This window comes from Mustela lutreola, chromosome X (assembly GCF_030435805.1).
Source record: "Mustela lutreola isolate mMusLut2 chromosome X, mMusLut2.pri, whole genome shotgun sequence".
Lineage (NCBI taxonomy): Eukaryota > Metazoa > Chordata > Mammalia > Carnivora > Mustelidae > Mustela > Mustela lutreola.
In genome coordinates, this window is record NC_081308.1 from 129,657,364 (window position 1) to 129,678,189 (window position 20,826).

A 20,826-nucleotide genomic window follows, 5' to 3' on the forward strand; every position below is an offset into this window, starting at 1 on the left:
TTCGGAACATTTGGCAGACCAAGACCCTGAGCTCCCCCAGAACGGCCTTGCCTTCCCTTAGCACCACCTCGTCGCGTGGTTCTGCTTGGACTAGTGTCATCGACCAGCGTCTGGTTCTGTCATGCCGAACTTCCCACAGCGGGGCCTCCCGAGCCCCCTCCCCGCCACACCCCCCCACCCTCGCGCTCCCCTTCCTCTCCCCTTTCGGAGCTTCAAGAGTTTCCCAAGCCCGTTTCCTCCGTTGTTTCGCTGCAGCCCCGTGAAGGAGGCAAGATTCTCCCCATTTGCCAGATTGGACAGGAGAGAAGCCTGCCGTCCTGGGGCAGGGTTGGGGGGAGGTAAGTGAAGAAGCCAAGGTCACCCAGTCATTGGCGGAACGCAGCCTCAACCCAGCCCTTCTGCCGGCCCGCTGGAGCCCGGCTAGGTGGGCTCAAGCTGCTGGCCCGAGCCCCTTCTTTTCTCGGCTGGCACTCGGGGGCGGGCTGGCCACAATGACAGGTGAGCCTGGGTCGGGGCCAGTCGGGGGTGGGGGAGCGGGTGCGCTCTGCGCGGGGCCGCTGGCGCATGGGCCTTGGGCGCGGCCGCCCCAGCCCGCCTGGGCGCCTAGGCTTCCGAGGGCTGGTGCCCGGAGGCACGACGGTGCCCGCGCCTTTAGCCGGGGGTCCTTGGCGCGCCCCTGGCCCGCCGGCCAGGCCCCGCCCCCTGGCAGCACGGGCGGGGGCAGGGGCGGTGCCGGCGGAGTGGGGCGCGGGCGCGCGGTGCTCGGTGCGCGCCGCCGCCCCTCCGGCCCAGCTTGCCGGCCTGCCCTCCCTCCCCCTCGGCCCGCTCTTCTCGCCCCCAGCCCTCTCCTGCCCTCTGCCCCGCGGCCCGGCGCGCGGTGCAGCGCGACGATCGCGGCCTGGCGGTCAGGGCACGGTGGTCGTGGCGCTCGAGGGTGGCGCGCAAGGCGCGGGGCGCGAGGCCACACCGGGCACAGCGGGGAGTGGGGGGCAGGCAGCGGCGGAGTCCCCAGAGGAGAGCAGGGGCAGGGGGGTGCAGAGGTAACGGGCAGGGCCCGGGCGCCCGGCTGCGAGGGGCGGGAGCTCCAGGCCACCTCGGCCCTGGCCTTGGGCGGGCCGGCTACGGGGGCCCCCGGGGCGGCGGGAGGGCGGCGGGCCGGGAGCGAAGGAGGGAGGAGACGGCTGGGCTGGGCGGGGGGCTTGGCAGAAGGGGAGCAGGTGGGCGGGGACAGGGGCCCTGCTGGAAGAGGCGCCGCAGCGAGGTGGCGGGCTGCGTGCGCAAACAGGGCTGCCGCCTCCTGGGCCCAGAGAACGGTGAGGCCGTTTGGGTTGGGCGCCCCAGCCCCGAGGGCATGGTTCGGTGTCCAGGGCCACTGAGCTGGGCGTGGGGCACTATTGGGGCTGGGCGAGGCCGGACCACTGCGTTGGGGGTCTTGAGCAGACCCAGGAGCAGAGTGTGGCTGGGCCAGAAGCTGGAGTTCCTGGGCAGGGCACAGCTGGCGGGCGACGGTGGGCAAGGAGGGGCACTTTAAGGGCTGGCATGAGCGGAAGGGGACAAGGAGGGCCCAGAGTTCGAGCTGGAGTATAATTTGGGAGTTCCATGTCACTGGGCAGGTTGATGAGTCATGAGCTTTGGCGACCACAGAAGCCATTCCTGGCGACCAGTTCTGAGTGAGGGGAATGGAAAGGGCTAGGATTTGCAGGAGTGGTTTGGAGGCCACGTCTTGGGACATCCGGTGCTCTGATGGCCTCCCGTGCCCATGCGAGGGGCTTTGGGAGCAATGTTTCAGAGGGCTGTGATTTGGAAGCTTCAGCCTAGACTGGGGTTAAGGAAGGTCTTTGTGGTGGCCAGTCCCTGCCTTCCTTCCTTTCCAGGACTTCAGGATTCAGCTGTGTTCCTGGGGGGAGTGGGTTAAAAAGTACTAACCCTAACCCTACAGTCAGCCTTACAGTATCCACCAGGGGTAGGAGGGACAGTACATGCGTGACTGCAGCAGCATTCTCTGCCCTGGAGCCCTCACGCTTCCTCACTGTTGCCATAGCAACGCCCTATTGATGGTGTATTTATAGGGAAAGAAGCAGGCGCTAAATTTTGGGGAAGGTGGGGGAGGCGGCTTCATAGCAGCAGCAGCAGCTACAGAATTATTAATGGGGTAGGCCCTGTGAGCTGTTCGGGGGTAGTTCCTGGCTTGTCTGAGGCTTAAAAATGAGCTAGTAACTTTGGCAGGTGTCAGGAGAGCATGCATTCACGGCTCTGATCTGTGTGGATGTGTATGCGCCAAAGTCGGGTGTGTTGGGGGCAAGAGGGGGCTGTATGTAAGCTGCTATGTAATTTCTCTGCATAAAAACGAACAAAAACAACACGGCAGCTCTCTGTGATAGGCAATGAAGTGTGCGTTTTCCTATCTTCATTTATTAGTACAGCTTTTACTCATTCTTTTCAAACCCTGAAACACCCCGTGACTGGCGTAGCCCCTCCCCTCCACAACCCCAGAGATCAGTAATGAAGAATTTGGGGATTAAATAGTCCGTCTTCACTCTTAAAACATAGAGGGCCCACTTTTCTTACAATGGTAGACCCCTCTGTTGACAGACTCACTCAGATAGTTTTGGGTGGGATCATTGTGGGGTTCAAAAGAGAAAATCCCCCTTGACACTGTTTCCGTAGACGGACCTGAGATCGGCTGTTTTTCCTTTAGCTTTAACTTTATGTATGATTTGTAGCCTACCTGTTTGCCGGAAGGATCAGAAGGTATATTTAAAGCATACATGAGGCTCTGAACGCAGAAATAGAAAAGCGTGTACCACGCTGCGAGGAAAAGCATCCGTGCTTGATGGTCAGTGTCAACACTGAACTTCCTGGCAGCCTAGGCAAAAAGGGCGGCATAATGCCATTCACGTGTTTGCATCCAGTTAGTCACAAAACCAGAGCTTTTTCTTGTGGAGGAGAGCAGCAAGGTGACTGGAACACGTGTGTGAGTGGCTGCGTGTGGTAAGGAGAGCACTGTGCTGTGGTCACAGCTTCCGTAGTGGCAGGATGATTCCTGAGCAGGAGCAAGGCTTTTGGACCGTCGCTCACATTAGAGGCAACACTTGCTTTGAGTTAGCATCTCAGTTTCCGGAGCTCCTCGGTACCCTGTTGGGTGCGGACAGACACGGCGGGTCACCTGCCGTTGTCGCGTTAAACTTTGCCAGGGCCTGCTTCTCCAACGTGTGCTGCCCGTTTTCAGGGAACATGCTTGTCATTAGAGGTATCTGGGACTTGCCATTGTGAGAAAGATGAGTTCCAAAAATTGGCTCCTGTCTTTGTCACGGCTGATGTGCTTGATCTCACGTAATTCTATGTCTCTCTGAGTTCCTTTCCGACTCAACAGCGCAAAGAGTTTTTAAGGGAAGTGAGGAATGAGAAACCTTGGCCTGTAGGAGGGTTCCCCCCCCCCCCAAAGAATAAAGTCAACCCTTAGGTCTTCTACAGTCTCTGAATCTGTTCATGGGGCAAAGAGCTGGCAGGTTAGCTTTGGGCTCTGCTGGGCCTTAGGGAGCTCTGGGAAGAGAGCTCGAGCAACGATGGGAAGCTGTGAGTGGCACAGGCGGTGATGTGCCTCGTTGACCTTTGACCAGTGGGGGTGGGAGTCACATCCCAGGGCCACGCAGGTGCCCTGTAGGCTTTGGGCTGTGATTTCCTTGTGACTCTGCTTCTTTCCCTTTGCCAGGCAAGTGAGACGCTGGACCTGAGGGAGCAGCAATGGCAGGTGAGTTGGCCCCAGGCCAAGGGGTGAGGGCCCAGGCCCACCAGCTCACAGAAAAGGTCACGCTCGCTTTTCAAGTCCTTTCCAGCTTGCCTGTCCCCAGGTTGTCCCTGGAGATGTATGCCTGCCCAGGCACTATGCACAACGAGAGGAACTAATATGACAGGCTGTGGGAAAGGGCGCCTGCTTTTTGGTGGAGCCCTGCCTGCCTGGGCCCTACGAGGGGCTTGTTGGCAGGAAAACTAGCTCAGGTTTGCAGAGACATACAGCTGGTGCCATGCCAGGCGGCCCGACAGCAGCTGGGTTCTCCCTTTGGAATAAGTCTATATGGCGGGCACTCTGGGACATTTTGGCAGGAAGCATCTGTGTCCAGTCTACAGAAGCTTCGATTCTTCGCGTAGATCCTGCTACCCCCTTCCCAGAGGCACTCTCGGATTTGAATGCACCTGACGGCTCTGTCTAGTACTAGATTGCCTGGGGCCGGGCTAGTGATGACGACACAGGAGGCCACTCAGGAGATTATTAGGTTATTAGTTCCTCTCATTCCTTCTCATTCCTGCCTGGGCCCTCACCCGGTCGAGTCGAATGGGGTGATTTGGTTGCAGCAACATGCCCTTCCCTCTCAGTCAGATCCTATTTGCCTCCGAAACACCGGAGGTCTGTGGTATTCTAAGCAGGTATGTTGCGTCATCAGAGAAAGTCAGCCCTTTTGTCCCTTTTACGAAGGCCTCGCCGTATCTGGGGTGGTGTCCTGCCGGCCGGCTTTGTCTTGCTTCCCTTCCTCATTGTGCTCCTGTTTCTGGGCTGAGTCTGCTTTGAAGGAGCGCCTGGGCACCTGCCCGTTGCAGGCTTCAGTGCAGCTCTCTCCTCAGTGTTTCTGGAGGCCAAGAATGCCCATTCGGTGCTGAAACGGTTCCCTCGTGCCAATGAATTCCTGGAGGAGCTGCGCCAGGGCACCATCGAGCGCGAGTGCATGGAGGAGGTCTGCAGCTACGAAGAAGTCAAGGAGGTGTTCGAGGACAAAGAGAAAACGGCATGTGCTGCCCCGGGGCCGGCTTCTGGGAGCAGGGCGAGCCTAGGGAATGACAGGAGCAGGCCCTGGTATCTCAGGCCAGTCAGAAGCAACAAAGGAAAAAGGCAGCGCAGTCTCAGGCCGCAGGAGGACAGGCAACATGTCCTTAGAGTCCCAGCTGCATGATTCTGGGGGCGTCTTCACTTGGGAGCATTTCCCCATAGGCTCTGGGATGGCTCCGAGAGGCCAGTCGGGTGGGGCAGGGTGGAGGGTCTCTGAGGTTCAGCTGGGACACGAGGTCTTGCATGCAAGTGTAAGCAGCCCTTCTTCTTTTGTAGATGGAGTTCTGGAAGGGGTACCCGAATGCGGTCTACTCAGTCCGCGACCCTGCACAGAGTTCAGATGCCATGTACGTGGTGGTGCCCCTTCTAGGGGTGGCATTGCTGATTGTCATTGCCTTGTTCATCATCTGGAGATGCCAGCTGCAGAAAGCCACTCGTCATCACCCCTCGTATGCTCAGAACCGGTACCTAGCCAGTCGCGCCGGGCACAGCCTCCCCCGGGTCATGGTGTACCGCGGCACTGTGCACAGCCAGGGGGAGTCCTCTGGGCACCGTGAGACAGGGAGCAACCCGCAGGTGGTGCTAGGGCCCAGTCGAGGGGGCAGAACGATGGTCCGTCTTGAGAGCACCCTCTACCTCCCTGAGCTCTCTCTCTCCAGGCTGTCCAGTGCCACTCCTCCCCCATCCTATGAGGAGGTGACTGCACCCCAGGAGAGCAGCAGTGAGGAGGCGAGTGTCTCTTATAGTGACCCACCCCCAAAGTATGAGGAGATAGTGGCCACCAACCCTGGCTTGGACAAGTAGTAGGACTTCTGTCCTGTCCGGATTGAAAGCCTCCTTCAGGGGTCTCCTATTTTTTTTTTTTTTTTTAACTTTTTGAAGACTGTGCCAACACAAAACAGCCTTAGCCTCCTGTTGCCAAATAATTTCCTAACCCTGGATTTGTAGGAAGTCGGTTGTCAGAGACAGGTTGGGGGAGGGGGTAGGGAACACGCATGCGTCAAAGCCCCTGGGGAGAGCCAAAGGCTAGAGAGCCCAGCTCTTCCAGAAGCCCCCATGCTCCCGCCATCCTGTCGTCCCTTCAGGAACTGGCTTCTCTTATGCCAAAGGTATTACCCCACTGAGCTGATTGTGGCCAGAATGTCTGTAGGCTCAGGCCCCAGGGCCACGCGGCTGGCTGGAGACCTGTCTCTGTCTGAAAGCCTAGGCCACAGAGATGAGAGAGAGAAGCTAGCCCTTCAGCAACCCCTTTTCCTCAACTGCCCTGTGCTTTCTGTCCTTACTTACATTTTGAGGACAGGGACAAAGACTGAACAAAAACAACAAAGAAGAGTCATAACAAATAAACAAATGACCAACCCGATAAAACAAAATAATACCACCTGGGCCATTCATAGGGGACTGAGGGAAATCAGATTTGTGATGCTCCCTTGCCCCAACATCCATCCCCACACTCCTGACCGGGCTAATAGGAATATTTAGAGCAAGCGGGAAGGAAGACAGGATATGTAAAGGATGAGGGACAAGGGCCTAGCTGCCAGACTGAGTGAGAGGCCTGTGTGAACTTGGCCATCCCGGAGGCTAACTCTGGTTCTAGTGTGCTTGGCCTTCTGAAGACCTTGCCTTTCCAGACATGTGTACTGGCTGTGCTAAAACTGGTACCCACTGGCCTGAGCGCAGTCATCGCCCTGTGGCCGAGAGCTGAAGTTTTCTCCTACTGAGACTGGTTGGCCAATAGAATGACTTAAACTCATAAACTTGGCCTCGTCAGCACTGTGCTTTCTGGCTTTGAACTTTTAAGATACTTCCCTTTTCATGAGCAGGTGCATTGAGTTGAACTTGAACTTCAGATGACTGATTTCTCCTTAATGATGGTGGCCACCTGGAGAAAAGATCCTAAAATGTACCTTTTTAAAGATTTCCTGGCAGGGGAGGTGGGGAAGCCTGTGACGTGCAGTCGAAGGCCCATCTAGGGTTTGCTGTGTTATTGCCAGGTGCTGGTCCATCTTTAGTAACCCCTTTCTGTGGCCCAGAAGCTGTCCACCTTTGCATTTCAGTGAGGCTTTGGACAGCAGTGGGGCAGAAGTGACCTGTCCTTTAACTGACCACGACCATGTAAAAGACTCTCGACACCGCATCCCCTCAGCCCTACATGTCCCTCCTGCCGGCCTCAGTGCCAAATTACTTTTCCTCTGTGGTGCTTTTAAAAATGTAGCAAATTTTTGTGGGGTCCAAAAGAGTGCACAGCCAGGGTCTATCGGCAACCACAACAGTTTAAAACCCACTGAGAAGACAAGCTTCTTTCTGTCTAAACAGCTCTCCAAGACAGACATCGGGCCTCATTGTTGGACTGCAGCCCTGTCTCAAGGCCCCATATCGACTCCTGGAGGCCTCTCCCATCCTGAGGACTTGCTTGGGACATGTTTCAAGTTTAGGAAACTTGTGTTCTTATCCCAACGAGGCCACCAGCTTTGACAACCTGACCTGGCAGTTGGGGGTTTCCATCCTTCCCCCTCACTCCCAGGCCTGCGCAGTTCTTGAAGCACCAGGGAGCTAGTGCAGTTTGTCCTTAGGAAGATTCTTCTAGAAATGTGTAGCTTATAGGAGACCGGTCTTAGTGGAGGCCCTCACGTGACTCTGATGGTGAGTCTCAACTCGGGGAACCAGTCTCCTGTCAGTTGACACTTTCTGCCCCTCCTCGTTCCCCAAGGGCTCCCTGATGCTAGAGGCGCTGCCCAGGTACGTTCCACTTTTCCTTCCTTCCCCTTTCTCTCTGGGCCTCTAACACGACACTCCCGCCCTTCCCCACAAAGTTATTTTTGGCCTAGAAAGGCCTTGCTTTTTCCACGACAGAGGCTGCAGTCACTCACTCCTGTTTGGCCATGTTGGAGGACCTGGGGCAGCCGGAAGCTCTGGGGCCAGCCCTGCCCTCCCAGCATTTCCTCAGGCAGGTGCCTGTGTGTGACCTGCGAGCGTGGGGGAAGAGAGCCAGGCATGGGCCCTGGTGACCAGAGCCGAAGGGAGTATGCCAAGGAATGCCCGCTGCCTTTGGCATCTGCTGAGCCCTTCCCTGCCAAGCTGGGTGGGGGTGGGAAGCAGTGGGAAGCAGGAGCCTGGCCTGCTGGAGGACAGCACGTGCGCCGTCCTTCGGGCGCTGAGCGAGGGCCTGCGGGGAGAGCGCACAGGCAGCTCCTAGGAGCCTGTGTGCTGTGCAATTGCTTTGCAGGATTCTCCCAGGTGGGCTTGCCACTGTGTCTCTGGGACGTTTTTGCAGTATATTGTTGAAACAAAGACTGTACAGTACACAACGGTCATAACTGCTCGCGGTGCACATTTGGTTTTTATGAATGCTCTGTATATATCTTTTCAAACTCTGTCTTTGTATGGTCGTTGGTTTGATACAATGCTAAATCTGTAGTAGCCACTTTTTGTTGTTTTTGGACTTTGTGTGTGTGTGTGTGTGTGTGTGTGTGTGTGTGTACATGTGCGTGCTTGCGTGCTTGCGTGCATGCGTGCCTGCACACGTGTGCACGTTGCCTTTTCTCATATGCTTATCTGAAACCGTAGCCAGTATGTGGCTATATTTGTACCAGGAGGATTCTGGTCTGAAGGGAGGAATGTCACCTCCTGGGGCTGGACAGCCTTTTCACAGGGCCCTGAGGGAGGAAAGCTGAGATTAACCGTCCAAGCCCCACGAAGTCACCACCTTCTGCCCCAACTTCACAAAAAGTTTTGGGAGAAGACTAGGCAGCTCCACCCTGCGGGCCTCCGCTCTGTGGGACCCCCACTCACGCGCCCTTTTGGCCTGGTGTCCCCCGCCTCTGCTCCTGTTCTGTGGGTAACAACAGCTGAAGGAGATCTGAGCACTCCCGGGCCTTTTTACTTTACTTTTTATTTTTTGGTGGAAAAATGTGTGACTATTGACTTTGGTAATGGTGGGGCTAGTTATTCAGATATTTTTCATTAGGAAAAAAGAGAAAAGGCTTTAAAAAACTTTTTATTACGACTTTTAAAAACAAGAATCGCAAACCTGTCCTTACATGCCACTCCCCATTGCCTGGGGTTTTCAAGACGAAAGCACAAGAGAAAGGGTGAGGCACACAGGTGCCTCCTCTTCAGCTTGCGAATCCCACTGCCATTAGTGTGAATTCCATAGGGTGCTTAGGAAAACAGGAATCTGCCCGGTGGGTTGGATGTGGCCTTTCTGATGGCCTGAATATGAGGAATTTGGGACAGGAAAGTCTTTTTGTTAAGGAGTTGGAGCCAGATGGTTCCTCTCTGGCTGAGGATTGATCTTTTGACAACCAAACAGTATGCCATGAGAAGAAGGAAAAAACAACACTGCCTCTAGATTGTTCTTTTGTCTGGGATGGGGGAAAGTGTGTGTGTGTGTGTGGGGGGGGGGGGCTCCTATTCACCTACGCTCTGTGCTTCTAGGAGTGTGCCTGTGTGGTATGTCTTGCATATGCTCTCCTGTTCAAGGCCGAGATGGAGAGCTGGGCAGCAAAGCTTTTCAGCTTAACAAGTAATGAAGCTCCATTTCAGGATTGTGCCGATTCAGAAACAAGCACATCCTCCCCACTGAACTCTGCTCATACTAATCAGTATAATTAGCTAATTTCGAAGTACTGTAATCAGACTGCCTGCAACTACGGTAAAAGCCTATTAATTTGAAGCCCACTGATTCAGAACTTATAGAAAATCACAACTTAAGATAATTCATGGTATCTGCCATTCTTGCTCTGTAGAAAAATTTGAAATAGTCTTCGCTTTAGTCAATTTTCAGAGTTCTATGTGTAAGAGGGATCTAGTTAAAATGAGCACATTTTTCAAATAAAAGGCTCACGATATCAGGGATCCCTTCACCGTGCCTTCAGCTTTGGGGTTCAGCAATTCTCGTGTGTAAGGCTCTTTCTGTGTAAGATAGTTTCTTGGTCTCTCTCCATTGTGAGAAAGGTGGGTGCTGCTGCTTGCCATTCTCCTAGCCTGTAATTTAAAGTAACGAAACTGTGCATCTTGCTAAATATTCTGTAAGGCAGATGTTTTGCCATCACACTGGACACTCCCATCATTTGCCCCCAAATATTAAACGTAGGGAGCTTTTCCTTTCGCAGGCTGTGGGCAGTGAGTCTCTCTCCGGCAAGAATTTTTCTGACAAGGATATCCAAATAGCACCCCCCCTCGGGCTCATTGCCTCAACAGTTGTTCCACTGTCCTGAGACATCTGACCGTTGAACAGTGCCTGCCCTTCCCCCGCCCCCCAGCCTGAGCATTAACACAGATATTCAAGATTGGAAAAAATCCCACAGCTGCTTTTGCCTCTCAATTTGTCCCCCCTTCCGGATGCCACTTTCCCAGGCCTGAACACACCTGCTATTTCACTCTGTGATTGTGAATTTGTGACAGCGGAAATCCTGATAATGTGCAACTGAGCTTATTGACATGATTACTGTGAAATGGATTCATTTTTGTACCACTTTAAACTGTGCTTGTATCCATGTGTTGACCCATGTCAGCTGGGAAATCTGTACATTCAGTAGTATGTCGGAATTTCGCTGGAGCCTGGGAGCAACCAACAAACTTGCTTCTGATTCTCTCTCTCTTTTTATAATTGTTGCGTTTAGCTGTTAAATTTTGTCTCTTTCTGTACCAGAAGATAATTAATAATAATAAAAAGCACATGGCATTCACTTGTGTCCTCTCCTCATCAATCTTGGATTCTTGCCGACTCCCAAACTTTCACAGGGGAATGGATGGTTGTGGGCCAAACTTTTTTCTCCCAGAAGTCTGACTGTAGATAAGGAAACAGCCCAAACCAGTTTAGAAGCAGGACGTAGAGATGTCCTTGGTCCTAAAGATTGTCCTCATGTGTGTAAGATGATCTCCTGACCCATCCCCCAGGGATGTGGTTAGTGAAGTCTGTCACAAATCAAGTTAGCAACTTCCCTGTCACCTGATCCCTGGTTACTAACAGAGTTGCCTCTTGCTAAAAGGATGCCTTGCTTGGTTTCAGACTGGGGGACGGGTGGGAGGGAGAAATTTTTCTGTGTCCTGTGGAGGTAGAATTTAAAGCTCAGGCTTTGCCCTGACTCTGTTTCCCAAGTTCAGATGATGGCAAAAGTCAGAGAGCATTCAGAGGACAAGGATGCCTTAGCTTCCCCTTCTTGGAAGTGTAGTCTTAGCCCCAAACACTCCCAGCTGTTGGTGTGGGGTGAGATATGGCTGTGGGGCATTGCCAATGTAAGTTGGGCCAATCCCCGGTAATGAAAATAAGCCACACTTTAATAGGAAAAGCCATGGCAGTGATGAGAAAATGACAATGAAACTTAGGGCCTCCTTCAAGGATTGGATGTGGAGGCTAAATGCTGGAACTGCCAGCCAGGGGCCTTGGGTTTCATTCTTATCGGGGACTGGCTTGTTGAGTGATGCCAGCCTTCTGGGGATGTGGAGAAGTCAAATGAATAGTCTTCAAGGAGACTCCAGGACACAGGTGGGATCACATTCTGGATATGGAATTTGAACATTGGACTCTTTTTGTCAGAAACCAGCATTCTAGGCAGTGACTTAGAGTCCCAGGCTAGCCCATGTGAAGAAGCTAATACACGAGGGAGGTCTCAGGGTCCCAAAGTTCTTGTTAGGGCACCATCTGAGGGACTGGGCCTCCCATTCTTTTTTGCCTGCTGTACCACAAGACCACCGGTTGTGGGGCCAAGGCACTGGGATTGCTTATAGAGCGTGAAGGCAAGTCAGGGGCAGGGGCTTAAAGGAGTGATGGCAGGGAAGGGGGCAGAGACTGCTGCCGGGTGTGGTTTGGGTCCCTTTTTTCATTCTTTCCCCAAGCCTCCATCCTGTATTACTGCCAAACTCTTGGAGCTGCTGGTCCGAGACTGCACCTAGTGAAGGGATGGAGGGATAGTGCTTGCAAATAAACATAGCCAGCATTTACCGAGCACTTAGGGTGTGCCAGGCCTTGTGGGTGCATTAACTGAGACCATCCTCCCAACACACCTGTGATAGCTGAGGGAAGGATGGCCCTTTGACCAAGGGCCGGCAGACAGGAAGTGCTACCCTTGTCGTGGGAACCCGCATCTTTCCTGATTGCCCCACACCCCAGCCACTCACTTGACACTGCTTGTCTTCTTTGGAGGTCACTTTGGTTTTGTTTTCCTGTTGACTGTCCAACCTGTTAGTGTCCCCACACCTCCTCCTGCCCAACTTTTAATTCCGCAATAACAGGGAACATGTAAAACATTTTTCTCCTCACTTCTTCCTTAGAACTTGGCACATTGACTCTAGGCCAGTATTCAGTGAAATAAAATGTGTTGATTGATTATATTCTCCAATTAGGACCCAAGTTTCCATATGTTAGTTTGCTCTAGCGGCCATGACAATGTACCACAGACTGGATGGCTTAAATGATAGAAATGTATTCTCTTACAGTTCCAGAGGTTGGTACGCTGAGAACTGGGTATTGGCAGGTTGGTTTCTTCTAAGGTCTTTTCCATTGGCTTACATGCCACCCTTTTCTGCCTGTGACCTCACATGTTCTTCCTTATGTATATGTTGGTGTCCTAATCGCCTCTTGCTGTAAGGGCAAACACGTTTGACCTCATTTAACCTCAGTTACTTCTTTAAAGAGCCTATCTCCCAATACAATCATATTCTGAGGTATTGGAGGTGAGGACTTCAACATATGAATTGGGGAGGGGGTTGGGCAGGAAACCCAATTCAGGCTATAACATGCCATTTGTAGCAAGGGGAGATGTTATTGCTCCTTACCGCATACCTGAGCATTTTACGTAGTCTGGAAAAGCTTGGGGGTGGACACCAGACTTCTCGTCAGTCTCAAATCGAGCCCCCCAGAGCAGTTTCTTCCCTACCACAAATGGACAGGCCTGGGCCAGCTGCCAAAAGTTGCAACAAGCCAGGTGCGACTGGGACAGAAGTGGGCCTCAGAATAATTTTCCCAGGCTTTCTCTGTGGAGAGTGATGTGAGAACCCAAAGCTTGAAGAATAGACAAAATCCTTGTGTCCCCTCAGATTTTTTTATAGACAAAGTATGTCGTTTTTAGGAATCACAAGACTGGCAGCTCCAAAAACGGTGACTTTTGGCAATTTCTCTGAAGAACTCAAACTTCATGATGGATTCAGTTTCACCAGGCTTTATGGGCTACAAAAGTAGAGGCTGGCTAACATTTCATATCAGACGGGTTACACTAAATTGCAACAGTGTAGCATTCCTGAATCCTGGGGCTGACAAGGGCAAACGGGAGTAGGTACTGACAGAGCATGGTGTTCCGGAAGCTGGCTGTGTCCCTGCTTCAAGCCAAGCCGTGGGGCACCAGAAGGGAGTATAGCCACAGGCTAGGTCTTGCCTTTCTGGAACTCTGGGCCTAACTTTGTGGGACGGCATTAGACAAACCATAGCAATGAATCCTGTTGAATTTTCTGGTGGGGGAAGTCTGGGGGGCTGGGGCTGTGGGCTGCCAGAGAAAGCTTCCTGAGGAAGCCAGGCCCACCTAAAGCTTGTAGGATGAGTAGGAATCAGTCAGACAAAGGGCTCGAAGACAATTAAATCAGGCAGAGGCATGTCATGTGAAGGGGCCTAGAGTCCAGCATGGCCATCATGTTTTTAAGGAAACGGAAGAAGCCAGGGTAGCCTAATGGGAAATCCTAGATCAAGATGAGACTAGAGAGACCAAGGGAAGGCAGCTCATGTAGGGCTTCAAGGCCTACAAGGCTTCAAGGCCTTTACTCTCCAGTGAAAATGGGGAGGCACTGAGGAGTGCTTTGAGGAGCAAGGTGACATGGCCAGGCTTGTTACATTTAAAATAATCAGTCTGCCTACTCTGTGGGTAAGGGGTTAAAGGGGTCATGACAGGATCCAAGGGATAAGGTACAAGGCTATGCAGTCATCCAGGCAAGAGGCAGTGATGGGATTGGCTAGGGAAGTGACAGAGGACACACAGAGTAGACTACTGAGAAGATTTTTGGTCAAACACTGAATTATATATTGAGGAGGTTGTATCAGGGTTCTTCAGAGACACAGAACCAGGAGGACATGGATAAGAGGTAGAGAGTTGGACATACAGGTACCCCTCCCCCCACTTTTTAAAAGTTTGCTTTCTGCCACTTCATTTGTATGAAAGACCTACATTAGTGCCTGTTTTAGCTAACTGAAAGAAACCAGCAGAAGATTTTTACTTTTACAAAAATAGGCCCAAAGCAACAATACCATCCATTGTTCAACATTTGTTTTGCAGTGACCTGTTCCAGAGATTGTGCGCATCCGGAGCGGCAGGAGAGACACCACCAAGCTCTTTCCTCACAAGCTGCACTTGGCATCTCAGCTTTGAACTGTATTTGTGAGCATCTGCACTTTATTTGTTTTTAAAAGTGTTTATTTAAATTCCAATTAGTTAGCATATAGTGGAATATTAGTTTCAGGTCTTTGATGTAGTGATTCAGCATTTCCATACATCGTCCCGTGCTCATCACCAGTGCTCTCCTTAATCCTCCTCACCTGTTTCACCCATCCCTCATACTTTGCCCCTCTGGTAGCCATCACTTTAGAGTTAGCAGTCTGTTTCTGGGTTTGCCTCTCTCTCTCTCTTTTTCCTTTGCTCATCTATTTTGTTTCTCAAATTCCTCATATCAGTGAGATCAGAAGATAATTGTCTTTCTCTGATTGATTTATTTCACTTAGTGTAATACCCTCTAGCTCCATCCATGTTATTGAAAATGGCAAGAGTTTGTTCTTTTTGATGGCTGCATAGTATTCCATTGTATATTTATACCACATCTTCTTTATCCATTCATCTGTTGATGGACATCTAGGCTTTTCCCATAGTTTGGCTATTGTGGACATTGCTGCTTTAAAGGGGTAATTCTATTTTTAACTTTTTGAGGAATGTTCATACTGCTTTCCACAGTGGCTGATCTGTGTTTATCTTGATTAATTTTGTGCATCTGTCAGCAAAAGGTGTCTTAAGGCATCAGAAAGGCCTGATAGAGGTTATTTTTTGAGTCTGAGAACACTCAAAAATTATTGGTGATTGCTTCTTTGCTTTGTCATTTTGGTTTATGAAAGATTTCATAGGAATGCTCTACTTTTAGTTATCAGGAGAAATGTGTACGGATATAGATAAATCTATATATTTGTATCTGTATCTGTTATCTCTATCTTTTTCTCTCTTTCGATCTCTCTATATATGTATCTATGTATCCATAGATACATATCTATGTATCTATATTCATATCTATGTATCAATCTATTTATCTATCTGAGAGTGATTTATTATAGGGAATTGCCTCATGCAATTGTAACTATGGAGGCCAAGAGTGCTCACAGTCTGCCCTCTGCAAGGTGGAGGCCCAGGACAGCCACTGGTAAAGTTCCAGCTGAGTCCAAAGGTCTGAGATCCAGAGAGCCAATGAGAGAGTTAACTGAGAAAGAGAGTTCAGAGAGAGTTCAAAGGCAGGAGAAGACCAGTGTCCCAGATGAAGTTGTCAGGTAGGGAGGGGGGCGGGGAGAGAGAACAAGGCGAGTGAGCAGGTGAATTCCCCTTTCTTCTACATTTTGTTCTATTCAAGCCCTTAATGGATTGTAAGATGTTCACTCATACTGGGGAGGGCCATCTGCTTACTGAGCCCACTGACTCAAATGTTGATCTCATCCAGAAACACCCCAACAGACACATCTAGAAACAGTGTAATCTGGGCACCCCATGGCCCAGTCAAAGTGACACATAAAATTAATGATCATAGGTGAGACAGAACTATGCATAGTGACTGATTTGTTGGGAGTGGTGAGAGAAAGTACCAGATGACTCTGAGGCTTAGGGGTTGATATTGTGGGGTAGATGGCAGGACCATTCAATGGGAAGGGTCATAGCAGAGAAAGAGTAGGTTTTCAGAAGGAGAGAGAGGACAGTGATGTGAAATGCTTCTAAGAATTCAAGTAGGATGAAGAGTGAAGTGGGTTCGTGGGATGGAGCTGCCAGGAGGCTGCTGGTTACTTTGGTCTGGGGCAGTTTCAGTTGCGTTGTGGATGAGAAAGGCGGACTAGAATGAGGAGAGGAATGTCTGGGAGGTAAAGGAGTGGAGACACATTTTTAAGGAGTTGAGAAAGGACAGTAGCATGAGGGAGACAAGACTCCAAGGGAGGACAGTTTTTTCTTCTTTTTTTTTTTTTTAATATTCAAATCATTTTAACTCAACTACTTAATGAACTCCTTCCATGAGTCAGGCTTTGTGCCGAGTGCATGAAAGACAGACAGTGGTGAATGAAGCTGACAAGATCTCTGCCATCATGGAACAAATATCCTCATGCTGGGAAAGATGTGATGCTATTTCTGGCTAAAGAGAATCATTCTGGCAAGGAGAAGGAGCTGAAGACTCTAGAGGAGGCAGAGGTGGGTCACTGATAAAGCTGGAGATGAGCCGAAGCACAAGGGGCCACCAGCCTTGCTAGCAGCTCTGCCAGCTCGTCTTTTATAATGAACAAGCAGGAGGCTTTGTGGCCTCTGTGAGAATCCCAGCAGCTGGGCTTCAGGCATGAGCTCTGCTAGGAGCTGAGAGCTTCATATTCCATGCCTCCTGCCCTGCCTTTTCCCTGATAGGATCACTGAGGCACATTGCTACTCAGTGAGGAGCTGGGACTCTAAACCCAAGGGGTTGTTAGGAGTGGACAGTTGGGAGTGCAGAGCCTGGGCTCTGATCCACACCATCCTCCCTGGTGTGTACCCCTTGTGTTAGGATTTGCCTGCTAGCTCTGTCTGAAGGGCAGATCAAAATGGCACAGGGCTGGAGGATGCCTGCCGAGGCTCTCTTGAGCCAGTTCCCACTTGGACTACTTCCTCTTCTGCCAAGGACCCTGGATCACCAGTCGGAAGACACTGATTTGCTTCTAGGCCTTGCCACTGAATTGCGAAGCGAAGTGGGCCTAGCTTATCCACCCAAAATGGAGGCTACTGGGAAGAGTATCTGCTTGTCTGAAAATAACAACAACAACAACAACAACAACAACAAACATGCATCTTCTTAGGTCTGTGTTTCTCACCTTGGGTTTCTCCTCTCCTCCACCTCATTCTCTGGCTCAGAAGAGCAGCTGCTGCTTGTGATTTGGGGCTGGTCAGTATTAGAGACTTTGCGCCATTTTTTCTGCCTCTTTATTATCGTCGGCTATTTTCCTTTGGCTTTTGATTCTCTTGAATTTTACCTACACGTCACATTTCAGTCACTGGACATGGAAACAATTGAAAGCAGACGCCTTTCAGTCTGAGGAGTCATCCTGCAGGCGAGGCCACGGACTCGGCAAGGTCACCTTATCTAATGTCCTCACCTGGAATCAGGAAGGAGGGCCTTTCCCACCTGCTCCAAGAGTTCCCTGTACATGGAGCGAAGCTAACTGACAGGCAGACAGCTAAACCCCTCCAGGTTTCCAAATCTTCTGCCAGCTTTGGGGGCAAGGGATTCTCAGGCCAGCAAAGAGACAGGGGGGAGGAAAGAGCGGCAGAGACAGCAGCTGGCTACACCTGGAGGCAGAAAGCAAGCTTCCCGGTGTTGCTCCTTGGTGGTGCTCTGCCCCACCTGCACACAGGGCAGTCCTGGGTGCCTTTCTGGACACCTAGGTAGCAGCAATTCCCCTACACTCAGTTGCACCTGTCCTGGAGTTTTTCAGGCAGCTTTGCTCCTGCGGGGGTTTCTCCAGGAGCTGCTCGTTCGTTGGGGCTGTGACTCTGTGGCAGTGTCTTCAACCCACTTCTGTTGGCGCTGCTCACTCCAGAACGGATCAGAGTTTGTTGTGGGGGGTGGGAGGTGGAGCATGACCTGTGTTTCCACCCAGTCCAAGCCACCTCAGGAAGTTGTGAGCTGTCCTGGAGGTGTGCAGTCAGAGGCTGTCAGTGCTGGGGGCAAGAATCAGTCTCTTGCTTTTAGGTTGACAAAGCTTGAGGGACCACCCACCACACTTCCAGGAAGGGAGAAAGTAGCAGGATTTAGGGCAGGACTGCCATAAAAACAAGCCCCTGCTACTGTCCCCACAGACCCATGGACTTCCTGCCTGTCTGTCTGCTTGTTTCCATCTGCCCTCTAAGCACGAGTCCCATGAAGACAGGAAACTTATCCCTAGTCTCAGGGCCCGACACCCAGTCAGTCTTTATTCAAGACAGTCGTGCTGAGTGAGAGGGGCGCACATTTGGAAATCGAGGTCCTCACTATATCCTCCTGCTGGTGGCCCTGTCCCTTAGGGGATGGGGATGAGTCCGAAGGGCTGCCTCCAGATACTCCTGCCACTGATTTCCCTCTCTCTGCTTATGAGGTGTTCCTCATTCACCAGACCTTACACTCCCTGAAGTTTATGCCTCTGCCCTCGCTGTCTCTTTAAGGAATGGAGGGGCAGCTGCAAGGCTCCACTAGTCCCCCTTCCCCTTCTCCTTCCCTTCTGGTCCAGGAGGCCCTGGGGCTCCAGGGATGACCTCAGTGCCAGCTGCTTTCAGGAGCAGGAAAGAGAATTGTTTACAGGTTTGTAAGTTTCATTAGCAAGCGGGGAGGAAGCTCCCAGATGTCTGGGATCTGGTTTTGCAGCCCAAATCCGGGTTGTTCCCTTGGGCTTGGCACTATAGCTTCCTGAAACTGGGCTCTGAGAAGACCTGGGATGTGGTAGACCACTGTACGCATTGGCTTTGAATGGTCTCATCCATAGAACCTCAATATGAGAAAGTAATAAAAATGAGCTGTTCTCTGTGAAGAGAGGCTGGAGTGTGCCCTGAAGCCCAGGTAGCCCCAACATATACCCCCGAAATCATAAAACATAGCTTAAAACTGGGTTTTAGCCCAACCTTCCATGTGAGGATTGGAAATAGAGGCTCGGAACATGGGAAACAACTTGCCTAAGATGCCTCAATGTCACTCCCAGGTGTACTGATCCTGGGCTGATCCTGCCATCCTTTGCTCCTGCTTGCAATGGAGGTGGAAGCAGGCAGCACACAGGGCTGCCAGATTCCCCATGCTTGTCGGAAATCTGAGTCAAGTGCACGGCTGGCTGAACTGCTGGAAGAGGCCAGTGGTTGGAAGGCATTGGTGGAGGCAGGTGGTGGGGCAGGCGGAGACACAGACAGACATAAGACAAGGGCCGACAGGCAGGCAGATAGGCAGGCAATAGCCCAAGTTAGACACCTGCTCTGTGGGGAGGGGGTGCTGGATGCCCTCTAGATTTCAACACAAACTTGGATGCAATTAACTGGATTTGTTTGTCCCCCAGTGGAGGCTATGTGCTCATGATCACCTTTAGGGAAAAAGATGATATGTTTTCTTTGGAGAAGCTTGGCTTGAAGGGAGGGAGAGATTTCATCTCCATCCCTTTCTGTCAATAAAACAGCTCTTATTTTAATAAAGATCCAAGCCCTCCAGCAGACAGTTCACAAGAAAGAAATACAGAAGATCAATAAACATATGAAAAAATTTTCAGGTTTATTCATAATTAAAACAATAAAATTAAAACAACAATGAGATAGATAACATTTTCTACCCAACATACTGATGCCTTTTAGGAAGTTCCATAATATCTTCTGTTGATAAGGCTATGAAGAAAACAGAACTTTCTTCCCCTAGGTGAGGTCCCATTTGGTGCAGGGTCTTAGGAGGGGCACTGATAATATTGGTCAGTATCAGTAAAAATTGTCAACACACATACCCTAGAATTGCACAAATCCCACGTACAGGCACCTGTTCTACAAAAATATTTATATATGTGTGCAAAGAGGCATGTCCAGGAATGCTTACTGTTTCTTGTTTATAAAAGTGAAAAAGCTCTAGACATCCAAAATGTCCACAAGCAGGTCAATACACAGGGGCGCAGCTGTGCAGGAAAGCAGTGTTTAAAAGACAGGAGGGAGATTTGTTCTGACATGTGAGATCCCCAAGGCACACTGTGCACTTAAAAAAATAAGTTGCAAATTTCTCAGTAAAACTGGGGAAAAAATACCATGAAACCTTCAAAAAAGTGATAGACAAGAATCCCCTGGTCTTTCTTTCATGTAAGTGTGTATATTTATAGTTACATATTTAAATGTGTTTTTCTGTTAAATTTTTAAATAAGGGCTTTCCTACTATGTATCAGGTACTTCCAAAAAAAAAAAATGTAAACTGTAGAATGGGCACATATCCCAAATGTATATGTATACATACATCTCAGCCAGATGTTCTTGGGACCCCTCCTTCCCCTTTACAGAGGTATCTGTCTAATCTCTGGAGTGGAAAGAGCTTTGGGCTTTCTGACCATCTTCTCTGGGAGCCTTCCATGGGGGCCTAGGTCTCTGTAGCCCAATACCTACACTAAGCATGAGCCATTCTCTGGGCCCCCATAAGGCCTGGCAGAGTTCTCTGTGCTCTAGGGATGCTCTAGGCCTTTGGGCCCCCAAGGTTGGCACACTAGACAGTGGGGGCTTTCCAGCTACATGGTGAGGAAGGGATTGTCAGCTCCATTGTCAATGGGGAGACTGAGGCCCAAAGAAAGGAAAAATTTGCTCAAGGTCAAATCTTGAGATTGTGATGAGGATGGGCAGGGCATAGAGTTGCCAGATATAAAATAAAGGATACATAGTCTAAGGTGAATACCAGATAAATCATGATTAAATTTAGTGCAAGTTTGTCTCAAATGTTGCACAGCGTGTACTAACACTGAAAACTTCCCTGTTTATCTGAAATTCAAGTTCAATTGGCATTCTGTACTTGTATTTGCTCAGTCTGGCAACGCTGACCAGGCGGAAGCCCATGGTTACTGCTTCCCAGGCTCCTGAGTCCCACAAAAGCACACTTCTCTGCTCCTGAGGTGGCCTTCCAGAAAGCTCAGATTTCATTGCAGCTGCTCCTCCACTGGATCTGGGAAGGGCTTCCTCAGGGCCCTCAGGGATGCAGGCAGGGCCTATGTCAGCTCTGCTCCAGGGTGTTTAGTCCCAGTGCTGGACAGGTGGGCCCGGGAGGGGGCCAGGCAGCCCAGACCA

At 50.9% G+C, this 20,826-nt stretch overlaps 1 protein-coding gene across 3 annotated transcripts; it reads left to right on the top strand.

The window, feature by feature from the left end:
• The first annotated feature begins 376 nt into the window (after positions 1 to 376).
• PRRG3 (proline rich and Gla domain 3) lies at positions 377 to 7,956 on the top strand. 3 transcript variants are annotated; one of them, XM_059158095.1, is made up of 4 exons: positions 377 to 498; positions 3,713 to 3,751; positions 4,621 to 4,781; positions 5,099 to 7,956. In XM_059158095.1, exons 2-4 carry the CDS (start codon positions 3,745 to 3,747, stop codon positions 5,624 to 5,626), a joined length of 696 nt encoding a protein of 231 aa, XP_059014078.1. In that variant the 5' UTR covers positions 377 to 498; positions 3,713 to 3,744; the 3' UTR covers positions 5,627 to 7,956. The 3 variants fall into 3 exon arrangements, with proteins under 3 accessions (XP_059014078.1, XP_059014076.1, XP_059014077.1); XM_059158093.1 differs by lacking the exon at positions 377 to 498 and adding an exon at positions 797 to 1,040; XM_059158094.1 differs by lacking the exon at positions 377 to 498 and adding an exon at positions 1,242 to 1,313.
• Positions 7,957 to 20,826: the final 12,870 nt, after the last annotated feature.